The sequence below is a fragment of the Heterocephalus glaber genome, unplaced genomic scaffold, assembly GCF_053883595.1.
Source record: "Heterocephalus glaber isolate CG9 unplaced genomic scaffold, H.glaber_assembly_v1.0 deba00001465, whole genome shotgun sequence".
NCBI classification, from domain to species: Eukaryota; Metazoa; Chordata; class Mammalia; order Rodentia; family Bathyergidae; genus Heterocephalus; species Heterocephalus glaber.
In genome coordinates, this window is record NW_028258312.1 from 2,352,581 (window position 1) to 2,377,534 (window position 24,954).

The following is a 24,954-nucleotide window of genomic DNA, read 5'->3' on the forward strand; positions in this document are numbered from 1 at the left end:
TATTTACAGAGGCTTCCTCCACCCTCTCCTAGTCTTGGTTACCAATCCTCATTAAAAGCCCAATGATGTCAGCCTCTCCACCCTAAAGCTGAAACAGAAACAATGCTCGAGGCACCTGGACTGTCACAAAAAGGCTGGCCCTCCTGCAGGTAGAATAGGGCCTTGCTCCCAGCTGCTTGGCTTGACCTGGTGCCTGCATTTTGGTCCTTTCCACGTCGGCAGCTTTGGATCAACACTGAGTAGGCAGCCTCCTACCAAGACTTTGACCTGGCTTGTTTGATGGAGGAAGGGGATACACTTTGGCCACACCACATCTTTGCGGGTTTGTGGGCCTTTGCACTTCCCTTGTATTTTAACCACCTGCTTTGTAAATTTATTTTGAAACTATTGCCAGAATGGAGTGGAAAGTTGAGGCCATCAGCTCCCCAGCTATAGGTTTCCCAATCACACTAAAGGAGAAGGCTTGGGAAAGGTACATAAAGTAGGGTGAGCTGGCAGAAAACAGACCCTGTACAATAGCTGGGGAGCCAGATGTTCACTTTCACAGCTCTCCTGTAAAACTGACAGGCCAGATATAGATTAAAACGAAGCACAAACTCCATTTAACGTGCATTACAGCTCAGGAACCGGCTCCCCCAGGCAGGAGAAGGGAGGGAGGGGCACAGAGGCCACATCAAGTCTCCTTCCTTATCTAGGGCCACATGTCTCTCTACTAGCTTTGTGAAGGGTGATTTACACCCCTGGCTGGAATGACTCTCTTTCTGGGCTGATTACATCTGCAAATGCCCCCCAGAGGCCACAGCAGGATGGCCATGTTCAGAAGCAGCAGCCAATAAATCTGAGAGGTTTATATTGCAGCTCACAGTACCCTTACCCTGGCCCTCTGCCAGGCCACTGTGAAAGCAAGGAGTGGCCCCAAATCCGGGGGTTAGGGGATGGAACCCCAGCCTGCTTTCATCATGCTCATTTCTCTCTCTAGGCACCACTTGCTTCTCATCCTTCCAAGCCATTCTGGAAGCTGGTGGGAATCTGGCTCAGGCCCAATAAAGCCCTTATCCTTGTGGGCAGACATCCTGGATGCTGGGCACAATGTGTTTCTACCCAGTTTAATCCTGATAGAGTAGCTCGCTCTCTGAAACTCTGATCATCTGAAAATGATGGGTTTCCTAAATAGTTATCTTTGGTCCAGGAAAATCCCTGCTATTTGTATGTGTATGTGTGTTAGGTGTGAGAGGTCCTAACCTCCCTGGTGACACCAAAGAAAGTGAATTTTAGTGGGCCGGGGATTTAGCTCAGTGATTTTGCCGCCTGCTGCGCAAGCGCAAGGACCCGAGTTCGATCCCCGATTCAAAAAAAAAAAAAAAAACCGGAAGTAATTTTAGTGCAGTCAAGTCTGGTGAAGCTCCTGGGGTCTTACTCAGTCACGCTTCTTTCATCAAAGTAGTTTCACCAGCTTTGCAGAATCTTGATTTTAATAACCACCATAGACTCTTACCTTTGAAGATACTTTTACAGCAAGGGACAAATGAGACCACAGACGCAGATTCTAAGGAAAAAAATACTCAAAATTCAAGTACGCTTATGATAGTTCAAATTTTGTTACAAGATTTCGTTTGTTGTGGTTGCCCTTCCTGGGGGAGGGGGTTCCACAAGGTGAGAAAGGGGGCTTAGGGCTGGGGATTTAGCTCAGTGGTTCCGCCGCTTGCTGCCTGCCTAGCAAGCGCAAGGTCATGAGTTCAATCCCCGGTACCAAAAAAAAACAAAAAACATTGTGAGAAAGGGGGTTTATTTTTGAGAACTATTGGACTCCGGGGATGGCGAGGGTCCCGCGGCAGCTCCCCAGCCTTGCTAAGGGCGGTTGGCCGCAGGCGGCAGGTGGGCACACTGGGTGCCGCCCCCTCCCGCTGCGCCTGTCCCGAGCCCGAGGCGGCGAGGTGCGGCCGCGCGCCCGGAGTTGGAGGGCGGCGCCGGGGACCCTGGTGGGAGAGTGGCGGCGCCGCGCGGGGGGCGGGCTGGAAGCGGCGGTGGGAGGCGCCGGCCCGAGAGCCCAGGGGGCTGGACTCGCGCTCCGGCAGCCAGAGGACCCGGCCAGCCGGCGCAGGCAGGGCGCCCTCGGGCTGGACACGGGCACCCACCCGCCATGGTGCGCGCCCCAAGCCCGCCACCGCCACTGCCGGTGGTCCCGCTGCTGCTGCTGCTGTCGCTGCCGCTCGGAGCCGGTGAGTGTAGCCAGTGCGCATGGTCGGACCGGCTGGGGCTGGAGGGGCAGGTGGAGGTGAGCGTGGAGGCGGGGCCCGGGAGCTGCTGTCCCAAGTGGGGACGACCTAGAGGAGGAAGCCTAGTGTGCCAGGAAGGGGCTGCGTTCCGTGCCTGATCCTGGGTCTGTCCCTCGAGTCCCAGTGACGGCCTGGGCATCCGAGGATCTCCGTTCTCTCGGTTCCCCTCTTCCCTCTTGGCGGTGCATCTACCGGTCCCAGAGCATCCCGCAGCCAGGCCGCAACCAGACAGCAGCTCTCGAAGGCGAAGGCGAGGAGCATCGGATCAGAAGCAGGACTGCCATTTGCTCCCCGTGACCTTCAGTTCCTCTACCCCTGCAACTTTTCCATCCCCTTGAAAGGACGAAAGAAGAGGTGGAGATGAAGAAAGACAAAGAGAAGAAAGCTGTTAGCACTGACTGTCACAAACTAGGGCTGTACCTGCCCAGAACTCACCCCCAGCACCATCTGGTGTAGAGAAACTCCCTCCTGGGCAGGGCCCTCTCCCCTGCCAGCTGCCCAATACAGCACATATATTGCCCTGTGGCTGACCAGTTCACAGTGGGTGTTTTGGGGAACCCTGATTTTAGAGCTAGACTCATTCCCTGTGGAAGAACAGCCTGAGAGCCAGCAGCCCTGGAAAAGTGCCCATGGCTTTGGGCAGTGGGATAGATGCATAGAATTGCATAGTGCAGCTTCTGCCAGAGCTGGAATGAAGAGAATCCTGAGGCAGAGACCATACACGTTACCCACTTCCTTTCTTTCACAAGATGGTACTACAGAAATACAACTGCGGAGCCAGGTGTGGTGGTGCACATCTGTAAGCCCAGCACTCAGGAGGCTGAAGCAGGAGAATCAAGGCGAGTTGGAGGCCAGCCTGGGCTACATAGTGAGTTCAAGGCCAGTCTGAACCGCATAATGAGACCCTCAAGGGCCTCAAGGAAAAAACAAACAAAGATCAAAGAAAGACAATTTCGACTGTGGAACAGATATGGAAAGAAGAAGGGACAGGACTGTTCTGTCAAGACTGGCTCCATCAGTAAATCTGGGCAGCAAAATACGATCAATCTGATTGTGATATCACACACCAACACTAATGTATGGCTGCAGTCAGGCCTAAACACCTCCATGAACTCATTTAGTAAAGCAGAGTGGTGGACCAGTGTGTCTTCCATTTTCCTCAGTAATACTTGTCAGCAGTGATTGCTGGTTGAGTAGCTGCAAAAACAAATGAGGATTCCATCCCCTGAAGAATGACCTAACACCTATTTTAGCTACTCATCCTCTGATAAACCAAGAAGTAAATCAAGTCCTGAAGCCAGGCTGCTGACTAATTACCAGAGAAAACAGTAGGCGGTGGCAGGGTAAATGAGAAAGTGGGAGGTACAGTAGAGAATAAAGAGAAAGAACAAATTGGAAAAGGTGGGGCTTGCCAGAAGGGGGCAGGCATAGCACACTCAGTTCCAGGTGTTACATTGTGAGGACATGGGCCTCAGTGTTCTGTATTTCAAGAGAAATTGGAAATCTATAGTTTGTTGTTGTTGTTGTTTTGTTTTATTTTGTTTTGAGACAGGGTGTTGCTATGTAGTTCAGGCTGGCCTTGAACTCACTATGTAGCCCAGGCTGGCCTCCAACTCTTGGAAATCCTCCTGCCTACCCTCCTGAGTGCTGGGATTACAGATGTGCTCCACCATGCCTGGTTTAAATCTTTTAGTTTTTAAATGTTGGCATAATTACAACTTTAAGAAAATACTATTTGGGCAAGGTGGCACATGCCAGGAATCCCAGCACGCTGAGAGGCAGAGGCAGAGGCAGGTAGATTCCAAGTTCAAGCCCAGCCTGGGCAATTTAGTAACTTAGTGACTTAAAAATACAGTTTAAACCTGGTATGATGGCACCTGTCTGTAATCCCAGCCCTTAGAAGGCTGAGGCAGGAGGGTCACCATGAGTTCTAGGTCAGCCTGATCTACACAGTGAGACTCTTCAATTCTCAGTACCAAAACCAAACCAAAACAACAACAAAAAATTGTTTTAGTATGTGGGGTGGTAGGGCATACCTAGTCTTAGCCCTCAGGATGCAGAGGCAGGAAGATCACAAGTTCAAGGACAGCCTGGGCTACCTAGGGAGTCCCTGTCTCAAAACAACAATAACCATCACCACCTTTTTATGTAAAACTTGGTTTGGGGGGGGGTGAGATACACGTTAGTAGCAGGGTACTTCCTTCGTGTGCACAAAGCCCTGGGTCTGATCCACAGCTCAGTAAAAAACTGAAGGAAAAAAAGGGGAGAAAATATTGTGTTAAAGGAAACATCTGTGCACTGAATCAATTTGTGACCTTTGTCCTGGATTGAGCCATTTGTTTCACAGTCCAGGAGTCAAAAGTTCTACCCTGTTGTGACACATTTCACATGCCCCCCAAGATCTTTGTTGGGCTGGGACCCTCCCAGATGCAGTGCCGCTCACACTTGGTGGACTGTCAGCTAAGAGATTTTAAAAGTTTTCTTTTTAAAATCGTTAAGACTCAATATTTAGTTCAGTTAAATATTTACTTAGTCTAGAGACAACAGTAATACTTGAAACTGCTATGCTTCTTTCAGCAACCACTTACTGGGAACTGACCTGCAGTGACAGCTAATCATTTTAGATTTTCTCAGCCTGTTTAAATCCATGTTCCTGTTTTTGTGAAAATTTTAAAATTTCATACCTTCCTTAAACATCATTTGAAATTTCAAAAGCTTTTTAAAAAACTCATTTCAAACAAGCCTTTTATTTTCTCTCCCCCTGCTCTCTCCCTCTCTCTTTAACATTGCTGGGGATTGGACCTAAAGTTTCACACATGCTGGGCACCCACACTACCAGTGAGTGCCACCCCCTGTTTTTTTTGGGGGGGGGGATTGTTTTGAGAATGGGTCTTACTGTACTGCCCAGGCTGGCCTCAAACTGGGCTCGAGTGATCTTCCATTCTCACCCTCCTGAGCAGCTGGGACTACATATGTGCACCAACACTGGGCTTAAATATACATTTTTAAAATTACATCTTTCCTAAAGAAATTCTGATATATAGCCAGGCATAGTGGTGGACTCCTGTAATCCCACTGTTTTCGGGTAGTTCCTTTGAAACTGGCTCGCCAAACAAAAGTATTCCAGGTCCTTCTTGTCTTGAACAAAGAATTAGTTGAGAAAAGCCAAAAGTCTATTTGAAAAAATGAGGGGTGAAGGGGTAAGGGAAAAACTGGCTCTGTAGAGCAAACTTGGGCCAAACAGAGAAGGAAAAGAGAAAAAGAGAAAAAGTAAAAGTTCACCTTGGGTCTGGGAAACCCAGGATGGGCCATGGTGAGGAGTCAGGATAGTGGGCTACTCCTGACGTCCGGTCTTCTTTGTGCCACCCACATCTCCAGGGAGCCGGGGAGAAGTTTCACATAGGAGGTCCTGAGAATCATTTGGCTTCGCCCAGGGATGTGAAATTGACAGGCTCCGCCCACTTCTCAACCAGTTTTGTTGCCCTATCTTCTATACCATCCGCACTGAGGACAGAGGAGGATCACCAGGAGTTTAAGGCCAGCTTGAACTACATAAGGAGACCCTGTCTCTAGGTAGGTAGGTATAGATAGATAGATAGATGATAGATAGATAGATAGATAGATAGATAGATAGATAGATAGAGATAGATTGATTAACAGTTGCCATACTGTGGCATATTGGAGCCTGAAGCAAAAGGAAAAATGATTGAGTCTGTCTTTTTTAGGGGGGAGTACTGGGGATTGAACCTAGGGTTTTTGTACTGGGCTACATCCCTAGGCTTTTTAAAAAAAAATTGTGATTGAGAGTCTTGATAAATTACTGAATTACTAGGCCGAACTCCAATTTATGATCTGCCTGCCTCAGACTCCTGAAGCGCTGGGATCACAGGCACTTGTCATCACTGGCTTGATTTTTGTTTGTTTGTTTGGTACCAGGAATTGAACTCGGGACCTTGTGCTTGCGAGGCAGGCAGTCCACTGGCTTGATTCTGTTACTATGTATTCGCCGGATATGACACCAGATCTCAAACTTTAGGGAGCATCAGAATCTGTAGTGAACTCACTAAAATTCAGATTCCCAGGCTTTATCACCAGATCCTGATTGAGTAGATCTCAGAGACCTGCTTCTTAAGTAACCCAGTTGATTATGTGATTGGAAGTGGAGGAGCTCTGTGGTCCCTCCTGATCTTGGACTGTAAGTAGAAGGAAAGAGCCCAGAGAGGTTGTAGAGGGCTCACAGAATGGCCCTGTCATTCCTTTGTTCCTTAAGTAGGAATTCACAGAGGGCAAGCATGTACTAGGCACTGGAGATTAAACTAGTGACAAGATAAACATGGGAGTCTACTGGGAGAAATAATTTTTTTAAAATCAAGTGAAAAATCAACTGATAAGAAGTGTTCTGCAGAGAACTGGAGTAATAACGTGTTCTGGTGACTGGAGGTACTTTCCATTTGTTGATTGGGGAAGTCCTTTCTGAGATTTTAACCTGCAATCTGAATTTCCATAAGAGGCCAGCTCTGAGATGATGGGAAAGAGTATTCCAAGCAGAAATAAATGCAGGGCAGCCAGGCGTGGTGACACATGCCTATAATCCCAGCACTTGGGAGGTTGAGGCAGGAGGATTAGAAGTTTGAAGCCAGCCTGGGATGGATAGTGAATTCAAGGCCAGCCTGAGCTACATAGCAGGACTGCGTCTCCAAAAAAAAAATTTTTTAAAAAGAGGAAGAAAGAAAGGCAAGCAAGCTAGGACAAAACCTGAGTTGGACACAAGCTTGTCTTGCTCAGTGACAACTACAAAGAAAGTCAGTGTGGCAGCAAGGAAGTAGGAAAGGGACAAAAGGCTAGGAGGTGAAGTTAGTGAGTTGGACAGGGACCAAGTCTACTAAGGTTTTATAAATTAGCATATTTTTTTTCAGTTCTGGGGATCAAACGTAAGGCCTTCACACTGAGCTACATCCCTAGCACATTTTTTGTTTTAAGACAGGGTCTCACAGGCCAGGGATTTAGCTCAGTGATTCTGCCACCTGCCTTGCAGGCACAAGGTCCCAAGTTTGATCCCCAGTACCAGAAAAAAAAAAAAGGGCTGGGGATTTAGCTCAGTGGTTCTGCTGCGTGCCTCGAAATCTCAAGGACCCGAGTTCAATCCCTGATACCAAAAAAAAAAAAAAAAAAGAAGAAGAAGACAGGGTCTCACTAAGTTACCTAGGCTGGGCTTGAACTTTTCAATCCTCCCGCCTTAGCCTCCCAGAGTGTGGGGGTCACAGCTATGCACCACCCTGCCCAGCATAGAAAGGAAATTTTATTTTATTTTGTTTTGGTACCGGGGATGGAACTCGGGTCCTTGCGCTTGCACAGCAGGTGGTGGCACCACTGAGCTAAATCCCTGGCAGGAAATTTTAACCTAAGCTGTTGAGGGAGTTAAGCAGAAAAATGAGAAAATCTGATTTGTAGTATTAAAAGATGACCCACACATGTCAATCAGCAGTAAAATTATGTTATATTTATACTACAGAATGCTATACAGCAATTAAAATAAACTATCTATGACTACACTTACCAGTATGAGTGAATTCCATAAACATGATATTCAGCAAAAGAACCCAAGACAAGCCAGGCCTGGTAGCACATGCCTGTAATCCCAGCACTTGGGAGGCTGAGGCAGGAGAATCACCATGAGCCTGGGCTACATAGTGAGTTCAAGGCTAGCCTGAACTACATATTAAGACCCTGTCTCAAAAACAAAACAAAAAAAGAAGCCAAGACACAAAAAACACATATTTTATGATTGCAATACAGCCCAAACTAGTCTCTGATATTAGAAATCGAGACACTGGTCTCCCTGTTGAGGAAGAGAGTGACAGAGGCTTCTGTGTGACAAGTACTCTTGTGCTCCTCCCTGTGGGTTCTGATTGCATAGATGTATTCACTTTGCGAGATTTGTTGACTTTGATTCATGGGTTCTTCAATAAAAAGTGTACTTCAAAGCTGGGGATTTAGCTCAGTGGTGCCACCACCTGCCTCGAAAGTGCAAGGTCCTGAGTTCGATCCGTGGTACCAAAAAAAAAAAAAAAGTATGGTTCAATAAAAAGTGTATTACTGCAGGAGGTGTACAAATGGCTAAGAAGCCCATAAAAATATGCTCTCCACACTTCGTCAGTAGGGAAGTGCAAGTGTAAAGCCCAATGAGATACCACTTCATGTCCGCGAGGGTGGCTATCATGAAAACAAAACTGGGAAGAACAGTAACAAGAGTTGGCAAATGTGTGGAGAAACTAGCATCTTTGCACATTGCTGGTGGGAATGTACATAAAATGGTTTTCTGTGGAAAACGATTGATTGTTCCTCAAAAAGTTGAACCTAGGGCCGGGGATTTAGCTCAGTGGTTCCGCCACCTGCCTTGAAAGTGCAAGGACCCAAGTTCGATCCCTGGTACCAAAAAAAAAAAAAGTTAAACCTAGACTTGCATTAACCCAGCAATTCTTGAAGAAATCTGCTCAGAAGAATTGCAAACTTGTTGAAACAGATACTCAGGGATGAGTGTTCTTGGAAAGTTGTTCACAGTAAACAAAGGGTGGAAACAACTCCAAAACCATCAGCTAACAAATGGATAAACAAAATGTGGCATCCATACAAGAAAATATTCATGGGTAGAAAGGAATGAAAAACTGATGCAAGCTGCAATCTGAATGAACCTCAAAAGTAACATGCTAGATAGAAGAAGCCAGAACCAAAAGATCTCCTGCAATGGTATTATTCCATTCTATGAAATATCTAGAATAGCTAAATCCAGAGACAGAAAGATTAGTTGTTGTCAGAGGCCCAGCAGAAGGGAAGATAGGAGTGGTTGCTTAGTGGGTGTGGGTTACATTGCAGGATGATAGTGTTCTAAATGCCACTTAATTGTGCACTTTAAGAAAGTTAATTTTATATTGTGTAGATTTTATCTCCATAAAAGAATTTTCCAATTTAAAAAGAAAGTTCATTTAAAAAAATGTAGGGCCAGGGATTTAGCTCAGTGGTTCCGGTGCCTGCCTCGCAAGCACAAGGTCCTGAGTTTGATCCCTGGTACCAAAAAAAAAAATACAAAAGATGTGCTCATGCATGGTGGGTGTATGGCTGTAATCCCAGCATTTAGGAGGCTGAGGCAGGAGGATCATAAATTTGGGGCCACCCTGGACTACAGAGCAAGACCCTATATCAATCAATCAATCAATCAACACCTTTTGTACTACTCTAAGATTTTTTTGTTTTGTTTGATTTTGATTTTTGATACAGAGGCTCACTACATGGTTCAGGCTGACCTTGAACTCACTATGGTAGCGCAGGCTGGCCTCAAAATCATGGCAATCCTCCTGCCTCAGCCTCGAGAGTGATGGGGTTACAGATGTGCATCACCACACCTAGCTTGTGCTACGCTAAAATTTTCACCAGTTTTTATCGAAAATCTCCCCTCTCTACCTCACCAGTTGGTATGCCAGAGCCTCACCTCCTCTGCCCCTCCACAGGGGACCCCCTTCCCATGGAGAGCCGGCTCGTGAACAGCTGTATCCAGGCCAGGAGAAAGTGCCAGGCCGATCCCACGTGCAAGGCTGCCTACCAGAACTTGGGTTCCTGTGCCTCTGGGCTGAGCACCCTGACACCCCCTGGGGAGCCAGCTGCCCGAGAAGATTGCCTAGAGGCAGCACAGCAACTGCGGAACAGCTCCCTGCTGGGGTGCTCCTGCCACCGGCGCATGAAGAACCAAGCTGTCTGCCTGGACATCTACTGGACAGTTCACCGTGCCCGAAGCTTCGGTGAGGGCCCTATCCCAGAGGGACAAGGCTGGGAAGATCACTTTGGGGTTGGTTTTTAATCCTTCAGGATCAGGCTACATGGTAGATTCCGAAGAGAAAGATACTGAAGGTCTGTGTTGTCAGGGAGAGAAGGAGGGAAGAATCCACAGGATCCTTCTGGCCCCTGAATGCTGCCCTCTCACCTCCTTTCATTTTAGCTCCCTCTTGGAGTGCTCAGAACCAGGCAGGGGCCCAACTGGGGAGTTCTGGGAACAGAGGAGGATGGAGAGAAGATGAGGCAAAGTTCCAGGCCAGCATGGACTACATAGTGAATTCAAGGACAGCCCAAATTATATAGGGAGACCTTGTCTCAAAAAACAAAACAAGGGTGGGGGGTGTACCTCAGTGGCACTGTGCCTGCCTGGCAAGCACAAGGTCCTAAGTTTGATCCCTGGTACTGAAAGACAAAACAAAACAAAAAAGTGAGCATATATAATCTTACAGGAAGGGCAAAGACTACTTGGTTTTTTTGGTACCTGGGATTGAACTCAGGATCTTGCACTTTCGAGGCAGGCAGCGGAACCACTGCGCTGAATCCCCAGCCCTTTAAAATAAATCTTTTTTTTTTTTGGTACTGAGAATCGAACTCAGGACGTTGTGCTTGCCAGGCAGGTGGGGGAACCACTGAGCTAAATCCCTGGCCCCTCAGAGTGCTGGGTTGACTGGGGTGCTCCACCACACCTGGCTCCAGCTTTCCTTGTTTGGCTTATGTGAGCTTCAGCAAATAACAGACCCTCTCGTCCCTGGGCTCCTAGATGGAATGAGACTGTGTGTGCTTGTGCATCCTGAACCATACTGCCCACCAGATGGTAGCTTCTATAATTCTTGCCAGTTTACTCTTTGTGCCCCACCTATGTCTTTATGGCTCTGCATTTTTATCCTCTCTGCACAGCTCGAAGCTAAGTAGGCAAAGGTAGTGCCTCTTCCTTTGCTGCACCCAGCAATCTCAGCCTCTCTGCTCTGCCCACCCTGGTCCTCAACATTCTGTACCCCCTGCCTTGTTTCTAGGTGACTATGAGCTGGATGTCTCCCCGTACGAAGACACAGTGACCAGCAAACCCTGGAGAATGAACCTCAGCAAATTGAACATGCTCAGACCAGGTGCAGGGGGCAGAGGAGGGTGGCCGGGGAGTGCAGGGTGGGGCCTATGAGGAGACCGTCCTGCCTGCCAGGGACACAGCACTGAGTCAGGTGGCTGGCCAGGCGTGTCCATGTCTGCTCTCCCAGGAGTCATTGGAAAGCAACAGTTATTAGGGGAGCATTTGAAGAGAGCCCATTAGGGCTCCGGATCCCCACAAGTACAGAAAAATGTACTGAAATGGAGAATTAATGTGCAGTCAAGGCAGCCAGGAAAGTAGTTTTTGTTTTTTTGTCCCTAAAGACTAGAAAATTGCTTGTTTTCAACCGTTCAAATGGAATGGGTGAGGTGTTGGGCGGAGTAAATAGTGAGAGTGTGACTCGGGGTGGGGAGCCATCCAGCTGGCAAGAACTTTGATGCATATTTTTTTTTTTTTGAAAGTAGGGCAGTGAGTTAATTGAGAAAGCAACACACACAATTTTTTTGAGAAATACGTGAGTTTCATTGTATAGTCAATTTTATATATTAGAATTAGATGGGGCCGGGGATTTAGCTCAGTGGCACCGCACCTGGCTGGCAAGTGCAAGGTCCTGAGTTCAATCCCTGGTAGCAAAAAAAAAAAAAAAAAAAAAAAGAATTAGAACTTTTAGGAAAGAACACATTTAGCTGGGTGTAGTGGCGTCCACCTGTAATCCCAGCACTTGGGAGGCTGAGGCAGGAGGATCAAGGAAAGTTCAAGTCCGGCCTGGGCTACATAGTTCAAGGCCAGCCAGAACTACAGAGTGAGACCCTGTCTCAAAAAACCAAAAAACCCCCAAAAAACAAACAAACAAACAAAAAACAGTTGAAGAATAGGATCAGCAAGGCTTCACAGTACCACCTATAGTTTGTGGGTGGAGGGAAAGCCCTGGATTAGATGCAGCCTTATTCAAGACAGCCTTCCCTTTCCTCCTACTCCCCTCTGCCCTTGTCCAGTCAGGGCTTCGCCAGGCCTTCTAGGAAGCCTGAGCTGCAGCTGTCTGGAGAGGACGGGCCTGGTGACTCAGTGTCCCTCTCCCCACAGACTCAGACGCCTGCTTCAAGTTCGCGATGCTGTGCATCCTCAATGACAAGTGTGACCGTCTGCGCAGGGCCTATGGGGAGGCGTGCTCTGGGAGCCACTGCCAGCGCCACGTCTGCCTGGAGCAGCTGCGTGCCTTCTTTGAGAAGGCAGAGGAGCCCCTCGTGCAGGGCCTGCTGCTGTGCCCCTGTGCGCCCGCTGACCACGGCTGTGGGGAGCGCAGGCGCAACACCATCGCCCCCAGCTGCGCGCTACCCTCGCTGGAGCCCAACTGCCTAGATCTGCATCGCCTCTGCGTTGGCGACCCGCTGTGCAGGTGCTCGGTGCAGGCCCACAGGGTGGCAAGGGAGCGACATGTGCCCCTCCGGCCACTATCTTCATGGTTTGGGTCTAACCCTCAGGGATCTGTGAACCCACCAGTTGCTTCGCCTTGGATATTTTGTAAAATTAAAAAAAAAAAAGAATATGCATTTTGGGCGGGCCTGGTGCCACACAGATCTGTAATTCCAGCACTGTGGTTGCTGAGGCAGGAAGATCTCAAATTCGAGGCCAGCCTGGGCAGCTTGGCCATTTAGCAAGACCTTGTCTCAGAATAGAATAGAATAGAATAGAATAGAATAGAATAGAATAGAATTAAAAAAATAGGGATGGGGAGGTAGCTCAGTGCAAAGGTCAAGTACTTTCCTTCAGCCCCCTCCAAAGTAAAGATAAAATTTCAGCCAGGTGTGGTGATGGATGCCTGTGATCCCAGCACTCAGGAGGCTGAGGCAGGAGAACTCCCACAAGTTGGAGGCCAGCCTGGGCTACATAGTTCAAGACCAGCCTAAACCAGAGACTATGACTCAAAAAAGAAACATACAGGGCCGAGGATTTAGCTCAGTGGTTCTGCCATCTGCCTCAAAAGCAGAAGGTCCCAAGTTCCATCCTCGGTACCAAAAAAACCCCCAAAGAAACATACAAAATCTTTCAGAAAATCTAAAAATGTATCAAAATATCACCCAACACTTCCTTACCTGGAGATAATTGACCATATTTTGCTGAGCATTTCCTTCTAGTCATTTTTCTATTCAGACAACAAAAGTAGATATTCTGGGGACATATTTGTATCTTGAGTTTTTTCATTTTTCAATTCGGCATAGTGGTAAGACAGGTTTTTAAATGTGTTAGCTTTCTGCTGCTGTGACAAAACACCTGACATGAACAACTTAAAGGAGGAACAGTCTATTCAGTCATGGTTAGCTGACTCCATTGCTTGCATTTATTTATTTATTTATTTATTTATGAGTTTTTGAGATAGGGTCTCACTATGTAGTTGAAGGTGGCCTCAAACTCACAGTAATCCTCCTACCTCAGCCTCCCAAGTGCTAGAACTACAGGTGTGTGCCAATATTCCCAGGTTCCATTGCTTTCAGGCTTGTGGTGAGGCAGAAACATCATGGTGGAAGGATGTGGGAGTGAGAAGCTGCTCATCTCATTGCAGCCAGAAAGCAAAGGGGATGAGAGAACCCCAAAGAGGACGCTGGGGACTGGGATTCACTCGCTTCAAGTTGGCCCGAGTTCCTGTTTCTGTCACCTCCTAATAATACCATGGAACTAAGAGCTCATCAGGATGAAATCAGAGCTCTCATAATCCAGTCTCTTCCCAAAGCCCATCAGGAACTAAGCCTTCAGCACAATGAGCTGGGGGGTGGGGGGGTGGGGGTGGATGGATTTTGGATCCCAGGCACAATATGAAGTCAAATGGATGTGGATTGAAATCCTGAGTCTGTGTATTGTTGAGCACATTGCTTAACCTAAATTTCTATCAGTTAACCTAGGGTTCTGTTTAGTTCTCTGCAAAAACTAGGATAATACAGACACCTGGGATTCTGGGGAGAATTAAATTACTTGTGTAGATTGCTTAGCTTACTGGGGCAGAGTAAGTGCTCAATAAATAGTGGTGCTTATTTTGTAATTTATTGTCCTTTAAGAACTTGTTTTTTCCTGGGCACAGTGGCACATCCCCGTAATCCCAGCTACATGCTTGATTTGTATTTTATTTTCTATTTTTTGTAGGGCTGGGGATCAAACCCAGGGCCTCATACATGCTAGACAGGTACTATACCACTGAGCTATACCCCAACCCCAAGATTGTGTTGTTGTTGTTTTTTAAGACAGGGTCTCACTATATAGTTCAGGCTGGCCTTAAACTCATGTGTAGCCAAATGCTGGGATCAGACTCATGGTGATCCTCCTGCCTCAGCCTCCTAAGTGCTGGGATTATAGGTATATGCCATCAGATTTTGACTTTTTTTTTTCTTTTTTCTTTTTTTTTTCAGATTTTGACTTTTAAATGCCTGCATCGTGTTCCACTAATGGATGCCCCATCCTTTATTTAATCATCGTAATATTGGTTGTTTTTTTATTGCTATAAATAATGTTGCAATAAATACCACTCTTTTTTTGTTTGTTTGTTTGTTTTTGTTGTTGTTTGGTACCAGGGATCGAACTCAGGTCCTTGCGCTTGCAAGGCAAGCGACGGAACCACTGAGCTAAATCCCTGGCCCAATATCACTCTTATTCCTTTTCATTTTTTTCCCCAGTACTAGGGATTGAATCCAAGAAATGTCTTGCCATTTACTTATTTATTTATTATTTTTGGTCTTTTTTTTTTTTTTTTTTTTTTTTCTGGTACCAGAGATTGAGCGCAGGACCTTGTGCTTGCCAGGCAGGCACAGCACTACTGAGCTATATCTCAGACCCTTATTTTCGGTCTTTTGAGACAGGGTCTTGCTATGTAGTCCAGCTGACCTTGAACTCACTATGTAGTCAAGGCTGGCCTCTAATTCACAGTAATCTTCCTGCCTCAGCCTCCTGAGCAGTAGGATTACAGGGATATACTGCCATGCCTGGTTGCCATGGCCTGCTTGGAAAGGGTCCAAGGTCTGAGTAGGGCATTGGAAGATGCAGAAAACGAAAGAGAAAGCGGGTCTGGGTGGGGCCTCCCCACCTGTTGAGAGGAGAAGACCACCACAGTCTGCATGTCACTTTACTTAAGGCATAAAGAGGGGAAGTACAAACAAGGAGATGGGGCAGGGTGTCCTTGGTAATTTGTTGTTCTAATAAATTCCGAGTCTAGCTGACTGATAAGGCTGGTGGGAACAGGGACATGCAAGCTTGCTGTTCCTAGGACCATGTCAACTAGGACTATAATAAACAGAATACAAGGAACATTTCCCTGCACTCTGGGCTATTTTGGTGGGGTAAATTGGGGCACAAAGGGAGGGAAGTCATGAAGTGCAGGAGGCAGGCAAGACACCTCCTGATTGTTGTGGCTCCCAACATCTGGTCCTCTCTATTTTATAGTCAAGGAAACAGGTGAAAGGAGCTGCCCGGCCATGGCCTAACTGGGGATTGTGGAGCCCAGATGCAGAGTGATGTGTGCAGGGTGGTGCTGACAGTACATTTGATTGTGATGGACCAGCTCACCGAGGTGGAGGCCCTGGGCAGGGTGCTCAAGGCCGAGGAGGAATTTGCCTGAAGATGGACAGAGAGGGTGAAGCTGCAGGCCACACCCTCATTGGGGACTCTTGAAATTTCTGTTCTCCCAGATCTCGACTGGCAGACTTCCAGACCCACTGCCACCCCAGGGACATCCTGGGGACTTGTGGAACAGAGCAGTTCCGATGTCTGCATTCATACCTGGGGATGATCGGTGAGGCTCTTGTGCACAGAGGCCTGAGGAGGAGAGTGTGGTGCAGACTGAGCCTGGGTGCTGTGGTCCTGAGAGGGCTAGGCTGGGTGGGAGCTGAAGTCTGCTTAGACCTTGGCAGCCCCTTCTCTCCACCCACAGGCACTGCCATGACCCCCAACTTCCTCAGCAACGTCAACACAAGTGTGGCCTTGAGCTGCACCTGCCGAGGCAGTGGCAACCTGCAGGAGGAGTGTGAGCAGCTGCAGAGGTCCTTCTCCAGCAACACCTGCCTTGGTGCGTGCACAGCTCCTGGTCCTGCCCATGGCCAGCCAGGGGCACTGGGTCAGCGGGAGGGTGAGGAGGGGCTGACTATGGCCAATGGGGCCACCCATCTCCTTCAGACCAAGCAGCCCTTTTCTTGGCATGGGCTTCCAGCTTCCTGGCTCTGGGCTTTCTTCCTCTTCTGCTCCCTGAGTGATTCCCCCCCTCCCCCAGGCTGCCTGTTCAACCTGTCTGGGCTCAGGGACAGCTCCAGCTTGAGGATCAAGCAAGCAGAAGGAGGCAGTATTTTCTTTCCAACTCCCACCTACCTGCTCCTTTACACTCCCACAGCATCCCCTTTTCCTGTCTTGGGAGTCCTAGAAATCCCCTGATGAGCAGATGTGGTGGTACATGCCTGTGATCCCAGCACCTGGAGGCTGAGGCAGGAGGATCACTGCAAGTTCGAGGCCAGCCTGGGCTACACAGTGAGTTCAAGGCCAGCCAGAACTTCATAGTGATACCCTGTCTCCAGGAAAAAAAAAGAAAATAAATCTCTTGGTACCATACCCTTCCAATCTGTCTTTTGCTCTCTGTTCAGAGAGGGCCATTGCAGCTAAGATGCGTGTCCACAAGCAGCTCTTCTTTCCGGACCTGGTAGCCTCTGTCTCTCCTGTAATGGAGCAGCAGGTAGGACCTCCTTTCTTACTGGGTCAGCTAGAGAAACCCCAACCAAGCAGGCAAGGGATGGGGTGAGTAGGGGATCACTTCCTGTTTCTACAAATACTAGAGGTGGCTAAGGGACCCCCGCCAGGGGAAGAGGCCAGTCTTGCCTGAGGCTGAAGTGGTGATGGGCCGGGGATTTAGCTCAGTGGTTCCTCCGGCTGCCTTGCAAGCAGTAAGGACCTGAGTTTGATCCCTGGTACCAAAAAAAAAAAAAAAAAGCTGAAGTGGTGAAGAGGGGAGATGGTTTTCTAAGCTGAGTGTTCCATTTCTTTCACAGAATAAGAACCTTGCTCTGAGGCCACAGCCCTGGGTGCCCTTTCTTTTCTCCTGCACACTTCCCTTGATTCTATGCTGTAGCCTCTGGTAGCCGAACTTCCCTGGGGACCTCTTTCCCCTCTTCAGCACCCAGCCTGGCTTGTAGCCTTTGAGGGGTACGAAGAGGATAGCATCTGGAAGGTGCATACACAACATGGCCATCCTGACCCCACCTGGCACCCTGTCCTGCACATCTGGTCCGGTCCAGATGAGGCTGTCGTAGCAGCTGTGGGATGGGACCTCCAGATCTTGACCAGCTGGTTCTCCTTCCCTCCGCCCTTACCTCTGCTTCTGATTCAGGCTTCTCCTCAGGACTTGGGGACCACCGTTTGACTGTATCTTCTGAGGGTGACCAGCTCCACCAAGCTCTCTCCTTATGCCTCCCTCTGGCCCACCAGGATCTCCCAAGTCTAACACATCAGTCATTCTCTGTTGCAGTCTCTAGGCTGGCAGGGCTGGGAGTTATAAGGCAGCCTAGTAAGACTTTCCCTTGAAACAAAGCTTTTGTAAATAAGGATGGGAAGAGGAGTCAAGGGGGGTGGGGTGGGAAGACAAGAAGCAAGATATATCATGTACAGGTACAAATTCCCTAGATGAATGTGATCATTATGTGTATCTAAAATGTACCAATAAATGTTTTGCTTCCCCCAAAAAAGACTTTCCTTCGTGCCCCTGCCCCCTCCTGTGAATGGAGGCTGGGAACCCACACCTCTGCGGCTCTGCCAGAGTCCTGGAGGTCGTTTGGGCATCGGGAGAGAAGTCTTTGGGCCTTGCTATATTTCTACTTCTGTCCCAAATTTGCCCTGAGTTCTTGGATCATAAACATTTTGACCTAAGGCTCTGCTCTTTTTCCATTTTCTCAGATTGTGAATTTTTGCAGAGTTAGGGGTGTTACAGACACCAGGGCAAAGTCAGGTGTTTAGGAGACATAGCCGCCCTACCACCAACTGCTATATGGCTTCACAAAAGTCTCCCCACCTCTCTGTGTTTTATGTGGATTTGGAGGAAAGAATTGCATCAATGAGCCCATAGGCCTGGTATCCATCTAGCTCTGGCAGTCTCTGGGATGCTGCCTTCGATCTTCCAAGGCAGTGAGAGGGGGCTCTTAGTCAACCACAGCATTTTCAGAGCACCTGTTTGTGCTATTGATCTGCTCCAGATCATAATGGGGCCAGAGGAAAGCAGAGACTGGTCCTCACTCTCAGGGAATTTGGAACCCTATTAAATAATGAAAACACCCATCCAGGCAAAGTAGTTGGAAGAATATATTTATAGATGTTAGGTGTGCTGGCATGTACCTTCAATCCCAGCTTTTCGGAGGCTCAGTCAGGAGGACTGCAAGTTTGAGGCCAGCCTAGGCAATTTAGCAAGACCTTGTCTCAAAATAAAATTTTAAAAAGGGCTGGGCGTGGTGGCACACGCCTGTGATCCCAGCACTTGGGATGCTGAGGCAGGAGGATTGCCCTGAGTTTGAGGCCAGTCTGGGCTACATAGGGAGTTCAAGGCCAGCCTGAAAGACACAGCGAGACCCTGTCTCTAAAATAAAATACAATTTAAAATAAATAAATAAATAAAAATGGGCTAGGGATATAGCCAAGTGGTAAAGCCTGTTCCTAGCATGAGCTAGGCCCTAGATTCAAAATACATTGCTGAGGGGTGGAGATTTAGCTCAGTGGCACCATGACTGCCTCGAAAGTGCAAGGTCCTGATTTCGATCCCTGGTACTGCAGGAAAAAAAAAAGCAGTGCTGAAAAACAAAGAATGCATGGGCAGAGCTGTGGGTGTTTGTCTATTAATTCATCCCCTCTATAAATGAGCATCTGTTGAGTGCTGAGTGCAGAAGGTTCTGAGGTTATAAGACTCATATCCCAATCTCAAATCTTTCACACCTCAGTGCTGGGAAACAGACAAGACAGTCGATAAAAGCAGTACCATGTGATAAATGCTACGCAATAATTATAAGAACACCCTTCATTCATTTAGCCTCGATGGTGAGCTGAGTGCTCCTCGAATCTACTCTTTGCAAGTACACACAATCTTCCACCAACACCTGATCATCAGTCACAAGCCATGAGGCAACGCAGAGCCCTGGACTGCTCAGGTCCTCCAGTGAGGGTAGGAAGGAAGTGGTCCCGGTGTCCCCTGGAGCTTTCCGGGAGGCTGGAGCTGGGTGTGACACACATCACCAGGACGCATGCGCGGTAGAGGTGCATCTGCCCCACCCGCCTCTGCCGCAGCTACTGTACAGCGTCCTGTTCCCAGTCGCTTCCCTCATTGCCTTTGACCAGGCTCAGAGTAAAATAGGAAGTGCTGCTTTTCGGTATGGTTTGACCCTAAGGAGACTCAGGTTGGGGATTGATCCCCACCAGGAGGTTTTTAAAGGCTGAAAATTTAATTCCGCTTTGGTGTTTATAAATTTGGTCTTTGAGCTGGGCATGGTAGTGCATTGTAATCCCAGCGCTAGGCAGGCTGAGGCAGGAGAGTTGTGAGTTTGTTTGAGGCCAGCCTGGACTATGTAGCGAGTTCGAGGGTGGTGTGGACTACATAGCAGGATCCTGTCTCAAAATAATAAAAAGGAGCAGGAGGAGTAGGAAGAAGAGAGGGGGAGGAAGGGGAGGAAGAGGAGGAGGAGGAGGAGTCGTCGTCGTCGTCGTCGTCGTCGTCAGGGGCTCTGCGTTGGCCTTGGCTTCATTAGCCTGGGGCTGGGGTGTGAACGGTACAGTAGTCCTCGCTAAGTGCTTGAATGAGACTAATAGTCCTCTGCTCTGTCTCTGAAGAAGGTCCTGATTCCTGGTAAGCCACTAGACCCGCTCCCAACCCAGGCTAAGAGCCAAGAGCGGGGGGGGGGGGGGGGGGGGGGGGGCCACAGTGGCTGGGCGAGGGCTGTTAATATTCTCCTGGCTGGGTGGGGAGGTTAATGCTGGCTCACTATTGGGCCACCTTCTGGGGAATCAGGCAGGAAGGGCCCGCAGCCCTGAAGAATGCTCAATTATAGGGCTGGGGATTTAGCTCAGTGGTTCTGCTGCCCGCCTCAAAAATGCAAGGTCCCAAGTTCGATCCCCGGTACAAAAAAAAAAGGCAAGCTTAATTACAGTTTGGGTGAAGCAGACTGGTTTTTAAATAACTATCTCCAAATTCAACCATTCAGTCATTCATTTATTCAGCAAACCTTTAACAAGCATTTACCCTCTACCCGTCCTTCAGCATTTTCAGAAAAAACAAAATCTGTTCCCTGCCCATTTGTTAGCAACCATGTCATTTAATAAACCACCCAAGAAACAGCCCAGGGTTCTGGCAACTGGACCCTAAGTTTGAGTAGCAGGAACTCTTTAGTTACCCTGGTGGATTTTTCATTTTAGTTTTTTGAGACAGTATCTCACTATGAAGTTCAGGCTGGCTTTGAACTCACAGCAGTCTTCCTGTCTCAGCCTCCTGAGTGCTAGGATTACAGGTGTGTGCCCCAATGCCTGGGTTAAACCCTGCTATTTTATAGTTCACCCCTCTGAGCCAGTTTTCTACAGTAGAGATGCCAATAGGATACATGACTGAGAGGGTTACAGTTTTTGTTTTGCAGTTTTGTTTTTAACAAATCCAGTATCAGCAATTTCATTTCAGCCAAAAAAAAAAAACCACCTAATTGGCAATGTCAAATGATTGTATATCAATTTTACTTGTTTTTGTTGGCAAGTTTTTGGCTTCCTTTTTTTTTTGTACCAGGATTGAACTCAGGACCTTGGGCTTGTGAGGCAGGCACGGCACCACTGAGCTAAATCCCCAGCCCTTGGCTTCCTATTTCTATAAATGGTTATAAGCTCAAGTCATTTCTACTTGTTTTGATTTCTACTTATATTTAATTTAGATAGTAGTTAAAATATTTAAAAGCAAGTCACAGTCATTTTGAGGACTGGATATTATTATAAGACTTAACATGGCACCTGATACAGGATGAACAGTCAGTAGATAGTAGCTGTCATTATTATTTCTGAGAGGACATCTTCAGGTATCACACATTCTGTTCTCTGTCCTGGAACAATGTAAGGTGACAGTGCCAACTCCCTCTCTAGTTGTGGGCTGAATTCCAGGTGGATCACTGGGCATGGTGGTGCATGTCTATAATCCTAGCACTGGAGAAGCTGAGGCAGGAGGATCACTGTGAGTTCGAGGCCAGCCTGGGCTACATAGTGAGGTCAGGGCCAGTCTGGACTACATAGAGAGACCCTGTCTCAAAACAAAACGAAACAAACCCTCAAAAAACAACAAAACAAAAAAAAAGAATCCTAGGTGGAACAGCTGTAGAACTTTTTTCCGTACAAAGCTGGGAGACTTGTTATTCACGATCTGAACTCCAGGATGGAGGTCAGACTCTGGCTCTTATAGCACAGACCCTGAGGGACTTTGGCCAGTCTTGAAGGCAGAGAACATTAGCACAGTGGTCTTCTGAATGCAAGTAGCAGAAACGTTACTTTGTAAAAGGACCCCAACTATCATGCAACCCCACCCACCCAGGAAGTACAGCCCAGCCTGAAGGAAGCCAGGCTTGGGGAGTCAGGAGCTAAAGTGTTGAGGGCCCCACCTTAGGCCAGTTGCTCCTTCCCCTCTACATCTGCAGCCCCAGGACCTCCCCTCTTCATCTCAATTCCAAGTTCACAGAGGCAGGAGATCTGGTTATCTGAGCTCAGGTCCTGGGTTGGTTCTTCTGGGTCAAGGACACATCCCTGGCCTACTGATGGGGTAAAAGAGACAGCTGCACAACCACTGAAGTCATCACAGGCGGTGGGTCAGAAGGACCTTCAAAAGCATGGACTCTTGTCAGGAAATGGGGGTGAGTCTTGACCACCACCTGAAGTCTGGTTTTGCTTTTCCTGCGGATTCCTCCCCCGCCCAGAGGACCCTCTCTGGGTTTCCTCTTGGGCTCTGGGTCTGAGAACCGCCCTGGGAGCTCCATTTGAGTGGAGCCAGGGTTCATTTTGTGATTCTGGGGCTTAACCCCAAGGCTGTAGGCATGCTAGGAAAGTGCTGTACCACTGAGCCACATCCTCGCCAGAATGGAGGTGTTTATGGCTGCAAAAGGAGGCTTTACTGCTGCAGGGCCGCTAGATTTCTGGTCCTGGCAGTTGCAAAGTAACACAAGGTGAAAGGGGTCAGAATAGGGCCCCCTCAAATATACCAGTATGACATTAGGATTTTGAGCTGAAGGCAACTGAGAATCAGCAGAAACAAAAAGAGTTTTCTGGGCTGGGGATTTAGCTCAGTGGTTTCACCGCCTGCTGCGGAAGTAGGACCTGAGCTCAATCCCTGGTACCAAAAAAAAAAGTTTTCTGTCCTCCCTTATCTACCTGAAAGCTGGGCATTAATTTGCCCTGGAGGAAGGTGCCCTCCCTGTATCAGAGAGAGAAAAATGTCCTTCGTTTTGTTTTTGTTTTGCTGTGTTGTTTAGGCTGGCCTTGAATATCTGGATTCAAGCAGTGCTCCTGCCTCAGCTTCCCGAAGGGCTGGGACTACAGGTGCACATCACCATGTGCAGGGAAAAGTGACTCTTATCATCGGAAATGAGGTGCTGACATCCAGACGAGTTGCATAGACAGACTCTCTCATCTGGCACTTATCATCCACTGGTTCTTCAGTATCTTTCCTAGTCACTTCACCAATTATTATCCCTTGGTGCTCAAATCCTCTTTCTTTTGCTGAAAGGGTATATAAGCCCCAAAGTCTGTCTCTTTGCATTTCATACTTTTCCTATAAACTCCAGTGTATATCAGTATTAATAAAAATGGTGTGCTTTTTCTCCTGTTAATTTACCTTTTGTTAGTTTACTTTGTAAGCCTCCAGGTATTAATCATAACAGGGAAGAGGAAAAGGGTTTTTTCTCCCCTGACAAAAGCATTACACTTCCTTTAGTTGGTAATGTCTGTTTTCCCCAACAGCCCACTTAATAGTCATAGGCTTTTGTCTCCATGACTCTCTTGGGACTTCAGTCTCTTTGCCTCTCTTTCTCTTCTGCGATGCCCCTCTGCCATGTGCCACTCTGCCAGGGAGCCAGCCAATTATGGACTGAAACTTCTACACCCTGTGAGCTAAATAAACCTCCCTCCTTTAACTTTGAGTGTTGGGTATTTTGTCTCAGGAATGAGAGAGAAGTAACTAAGACAGCTGGTCAAACCCTTATCTGAAATACTGTGGGTGGGTGTAGGGGTGGAAGAGAGTCAGACACAATCATGGCTTCATGAGCATTATCTCATTTAATTTTCATAATTATTCCATTTTATTTTTCCAGTTTTACAAGGAAGCTGAGTGAGGCCAAGCAACTTGTTCAAGATTATAGGGCTATAGCTGGGCTCACATCTGTAATCCCAGCATTCAGGAGGCTGAGGCAGGAGGATTGCCATAAATTCAAGGCCAGCCTGGACTACATAGTGAGTTCAAGGTGAGCTTGGAATACATAATGAAACCTTGTTTCAAAAAACAAAACAAAAAATTTTAGACTAACAAGTGGGTGATCCAGGGATTAAATCTCAAACTACCTGACTTCCAGGTGTAATCTCTGGCCCGCACTTTGTCCAATGTTGGGATTAGACCCCCACATCCTAAATTACAGTAGAGGGCAGGATCTGGGTGTAGGGTCAGAGGCAACTCTTTCGGGCTGCAGGAATGCTTTCTTGGAAAAGCAGCTATCTGGGCCAGGCCTTAGACAATGAGTGGGATTTATCAGGCAGAAGTGGGGGAAGGGCACCCCAGAGATCAGAGGGACAAATGAGACTGGAAAGGTCAGGGATGGTGGGGGGACAACAAGCAGTCTGCTGTGACTGCAGCTCTGTGAGCAGAGGTCCTTGGGTCTTCCTGCCACTCATCTCCCCACCCCATGGCCTAGGGCGGGGGACTTATGAGGGCCCAGCCAACCTCAGGATGAGGAGCATGTAAGGCAGGTCCTGCAGAGCAGGAGGGCCCTGGGACACTGTGTGTAGAATCTTGGCCTGCCATGCTTGGTGCTCCCCACCCTGCGGAGCTCCATGGTCCCTTAACCTGTCAGTGATCTCTGGGGGCAGAGGTCAGTATTCGTGGGCGAAGGGATGAATCGAGCCTGTGTCTGGGCTGGGAATGGTGACAAGCAGAATGGGAGAGTCCATCCCCCACAGAAGAGTGCCTCAATGCACTACGCACACACACACACTCTCTCTCACACAAACAAACCCAGTCACCATCCAGCCTCCAGCCCCCAGCAGTCAGTTCAAGTGTGAGGGCATTGGTCCTAGCTGCCAGGTCTTCACAGACTTACTTGGCTTTGGGTTTGTTTCTGCAGAACACCAACTGTGGATTAGGTAGGGCAGGCAGCAGGTTGGCACATGTCACACGTGGAGGTGCATGCCTATAATCCCAGCACTCAGGAGGCTGAGGCAGGAGGATTGCTTTGAGTTTGAGGCCAGCCTTACCTACATAGTGAGTTCAAGGCCAATCTGAACTACATAGCAAAATCCTGTCTCAAAAAAATAAAAAATTAGGGCCGGGGATTTAGCTCAGTGGTTTCAGCACCTGCCTTGCAAGTGCAAGGTCTCAAGTTCAATCCCTGGTACCAAAAAAAGAAGAAAATTTTAAATTTAATTAAAAAGAAAAAAAGTTATGAGCCAGGCACATGGTTGTAATCCCAGCACTTTGGGAAACTAAAGCAAGAGGACTACAAGTTTAAGCCTTACCAGGACAATTTAGCAAGATCCTGTTTCAACAGAAAGAGGGATATTGGG

The 24,954-nt window shown here is 48.0% G+C and overlaps 1 protein-coding gene across 6 annotated transcripts; it reads left to right on the forward strand.

Moving 5' to 3' along the window:
- Nucleotides 1–1,990: 1,990 nt before the first annotated feature.
- On the forward strand, nucleotides 1,991–23,309 carry Gfra3 (GDNF family receptor alpha 3). Of its 6 annotated transcripts, none has more exons than XM_087180827.1 (8): nucleotides 1,991–2,219; nucleotides 9,782–10,069; nucleotides 11,117–11,209; nucleotides 12,250–12,562; nucleotides 15,837–15,940; nucleotides 16,079–16,213; nucleotides 16,779–16,867; nucleotides 17,181–17,873. In XM_087180827.1, the coding sequence occupies exons 1-8, from the start codon at nucleotides 2,141–2,143 to the stop codon at nucleotides 17,268–17,270; spliced, it is 1,191 nt and encodes a 396-aa protein (XP_087036953.1). In that variant the 5' UTR covers nucleotides 1,991–2,140; the 3' UTR covers nucleotides 17,271–17,873. The 6 variants fall into 6 exon arrangements, with proteins under 6 accessions (XP_087036953.1, XP_087036950.1, XP_087036951.1 ...); XM_087180824.1 differs by having other exon boundaries at nucleotides 2,008–2,219; nucleotides 9,743–10,069; XM_087180823.1 differs by lacking the exon at nucleotides 17,181–17,873 and adding an exon at nucleotides 22,656–23,309 and having other exon boundaries at nucleotides 2,032–2,219.
- Nucleotides 23,310–24,954: the final 1,645 nt, after the last annotated feature.

Coding starts and splice junctions, on each gene's coding strand:
- Gfra3 (XM_087180822.1), top strand. CDS start 2,141: ATGGTGCGCGCCCCAAGCCCGCCACCGCCACTGCCGGTGGTCCCGCTG. Junction 10,070..11,116: donor TCACCGTGCCCGAAGCTTCG/GTGAGGGCCCTA, acceptor CCTTGTTTCTAG/GTGACTATGAGCTGGATGTC. Junction 16,868..22,655: donor CTCCTGTAATGGAGCAGCAG/GTAGGACCTCCT, acceptor TGTGTTGTTTAG/GCTGGCCTTGAATATCTGGA.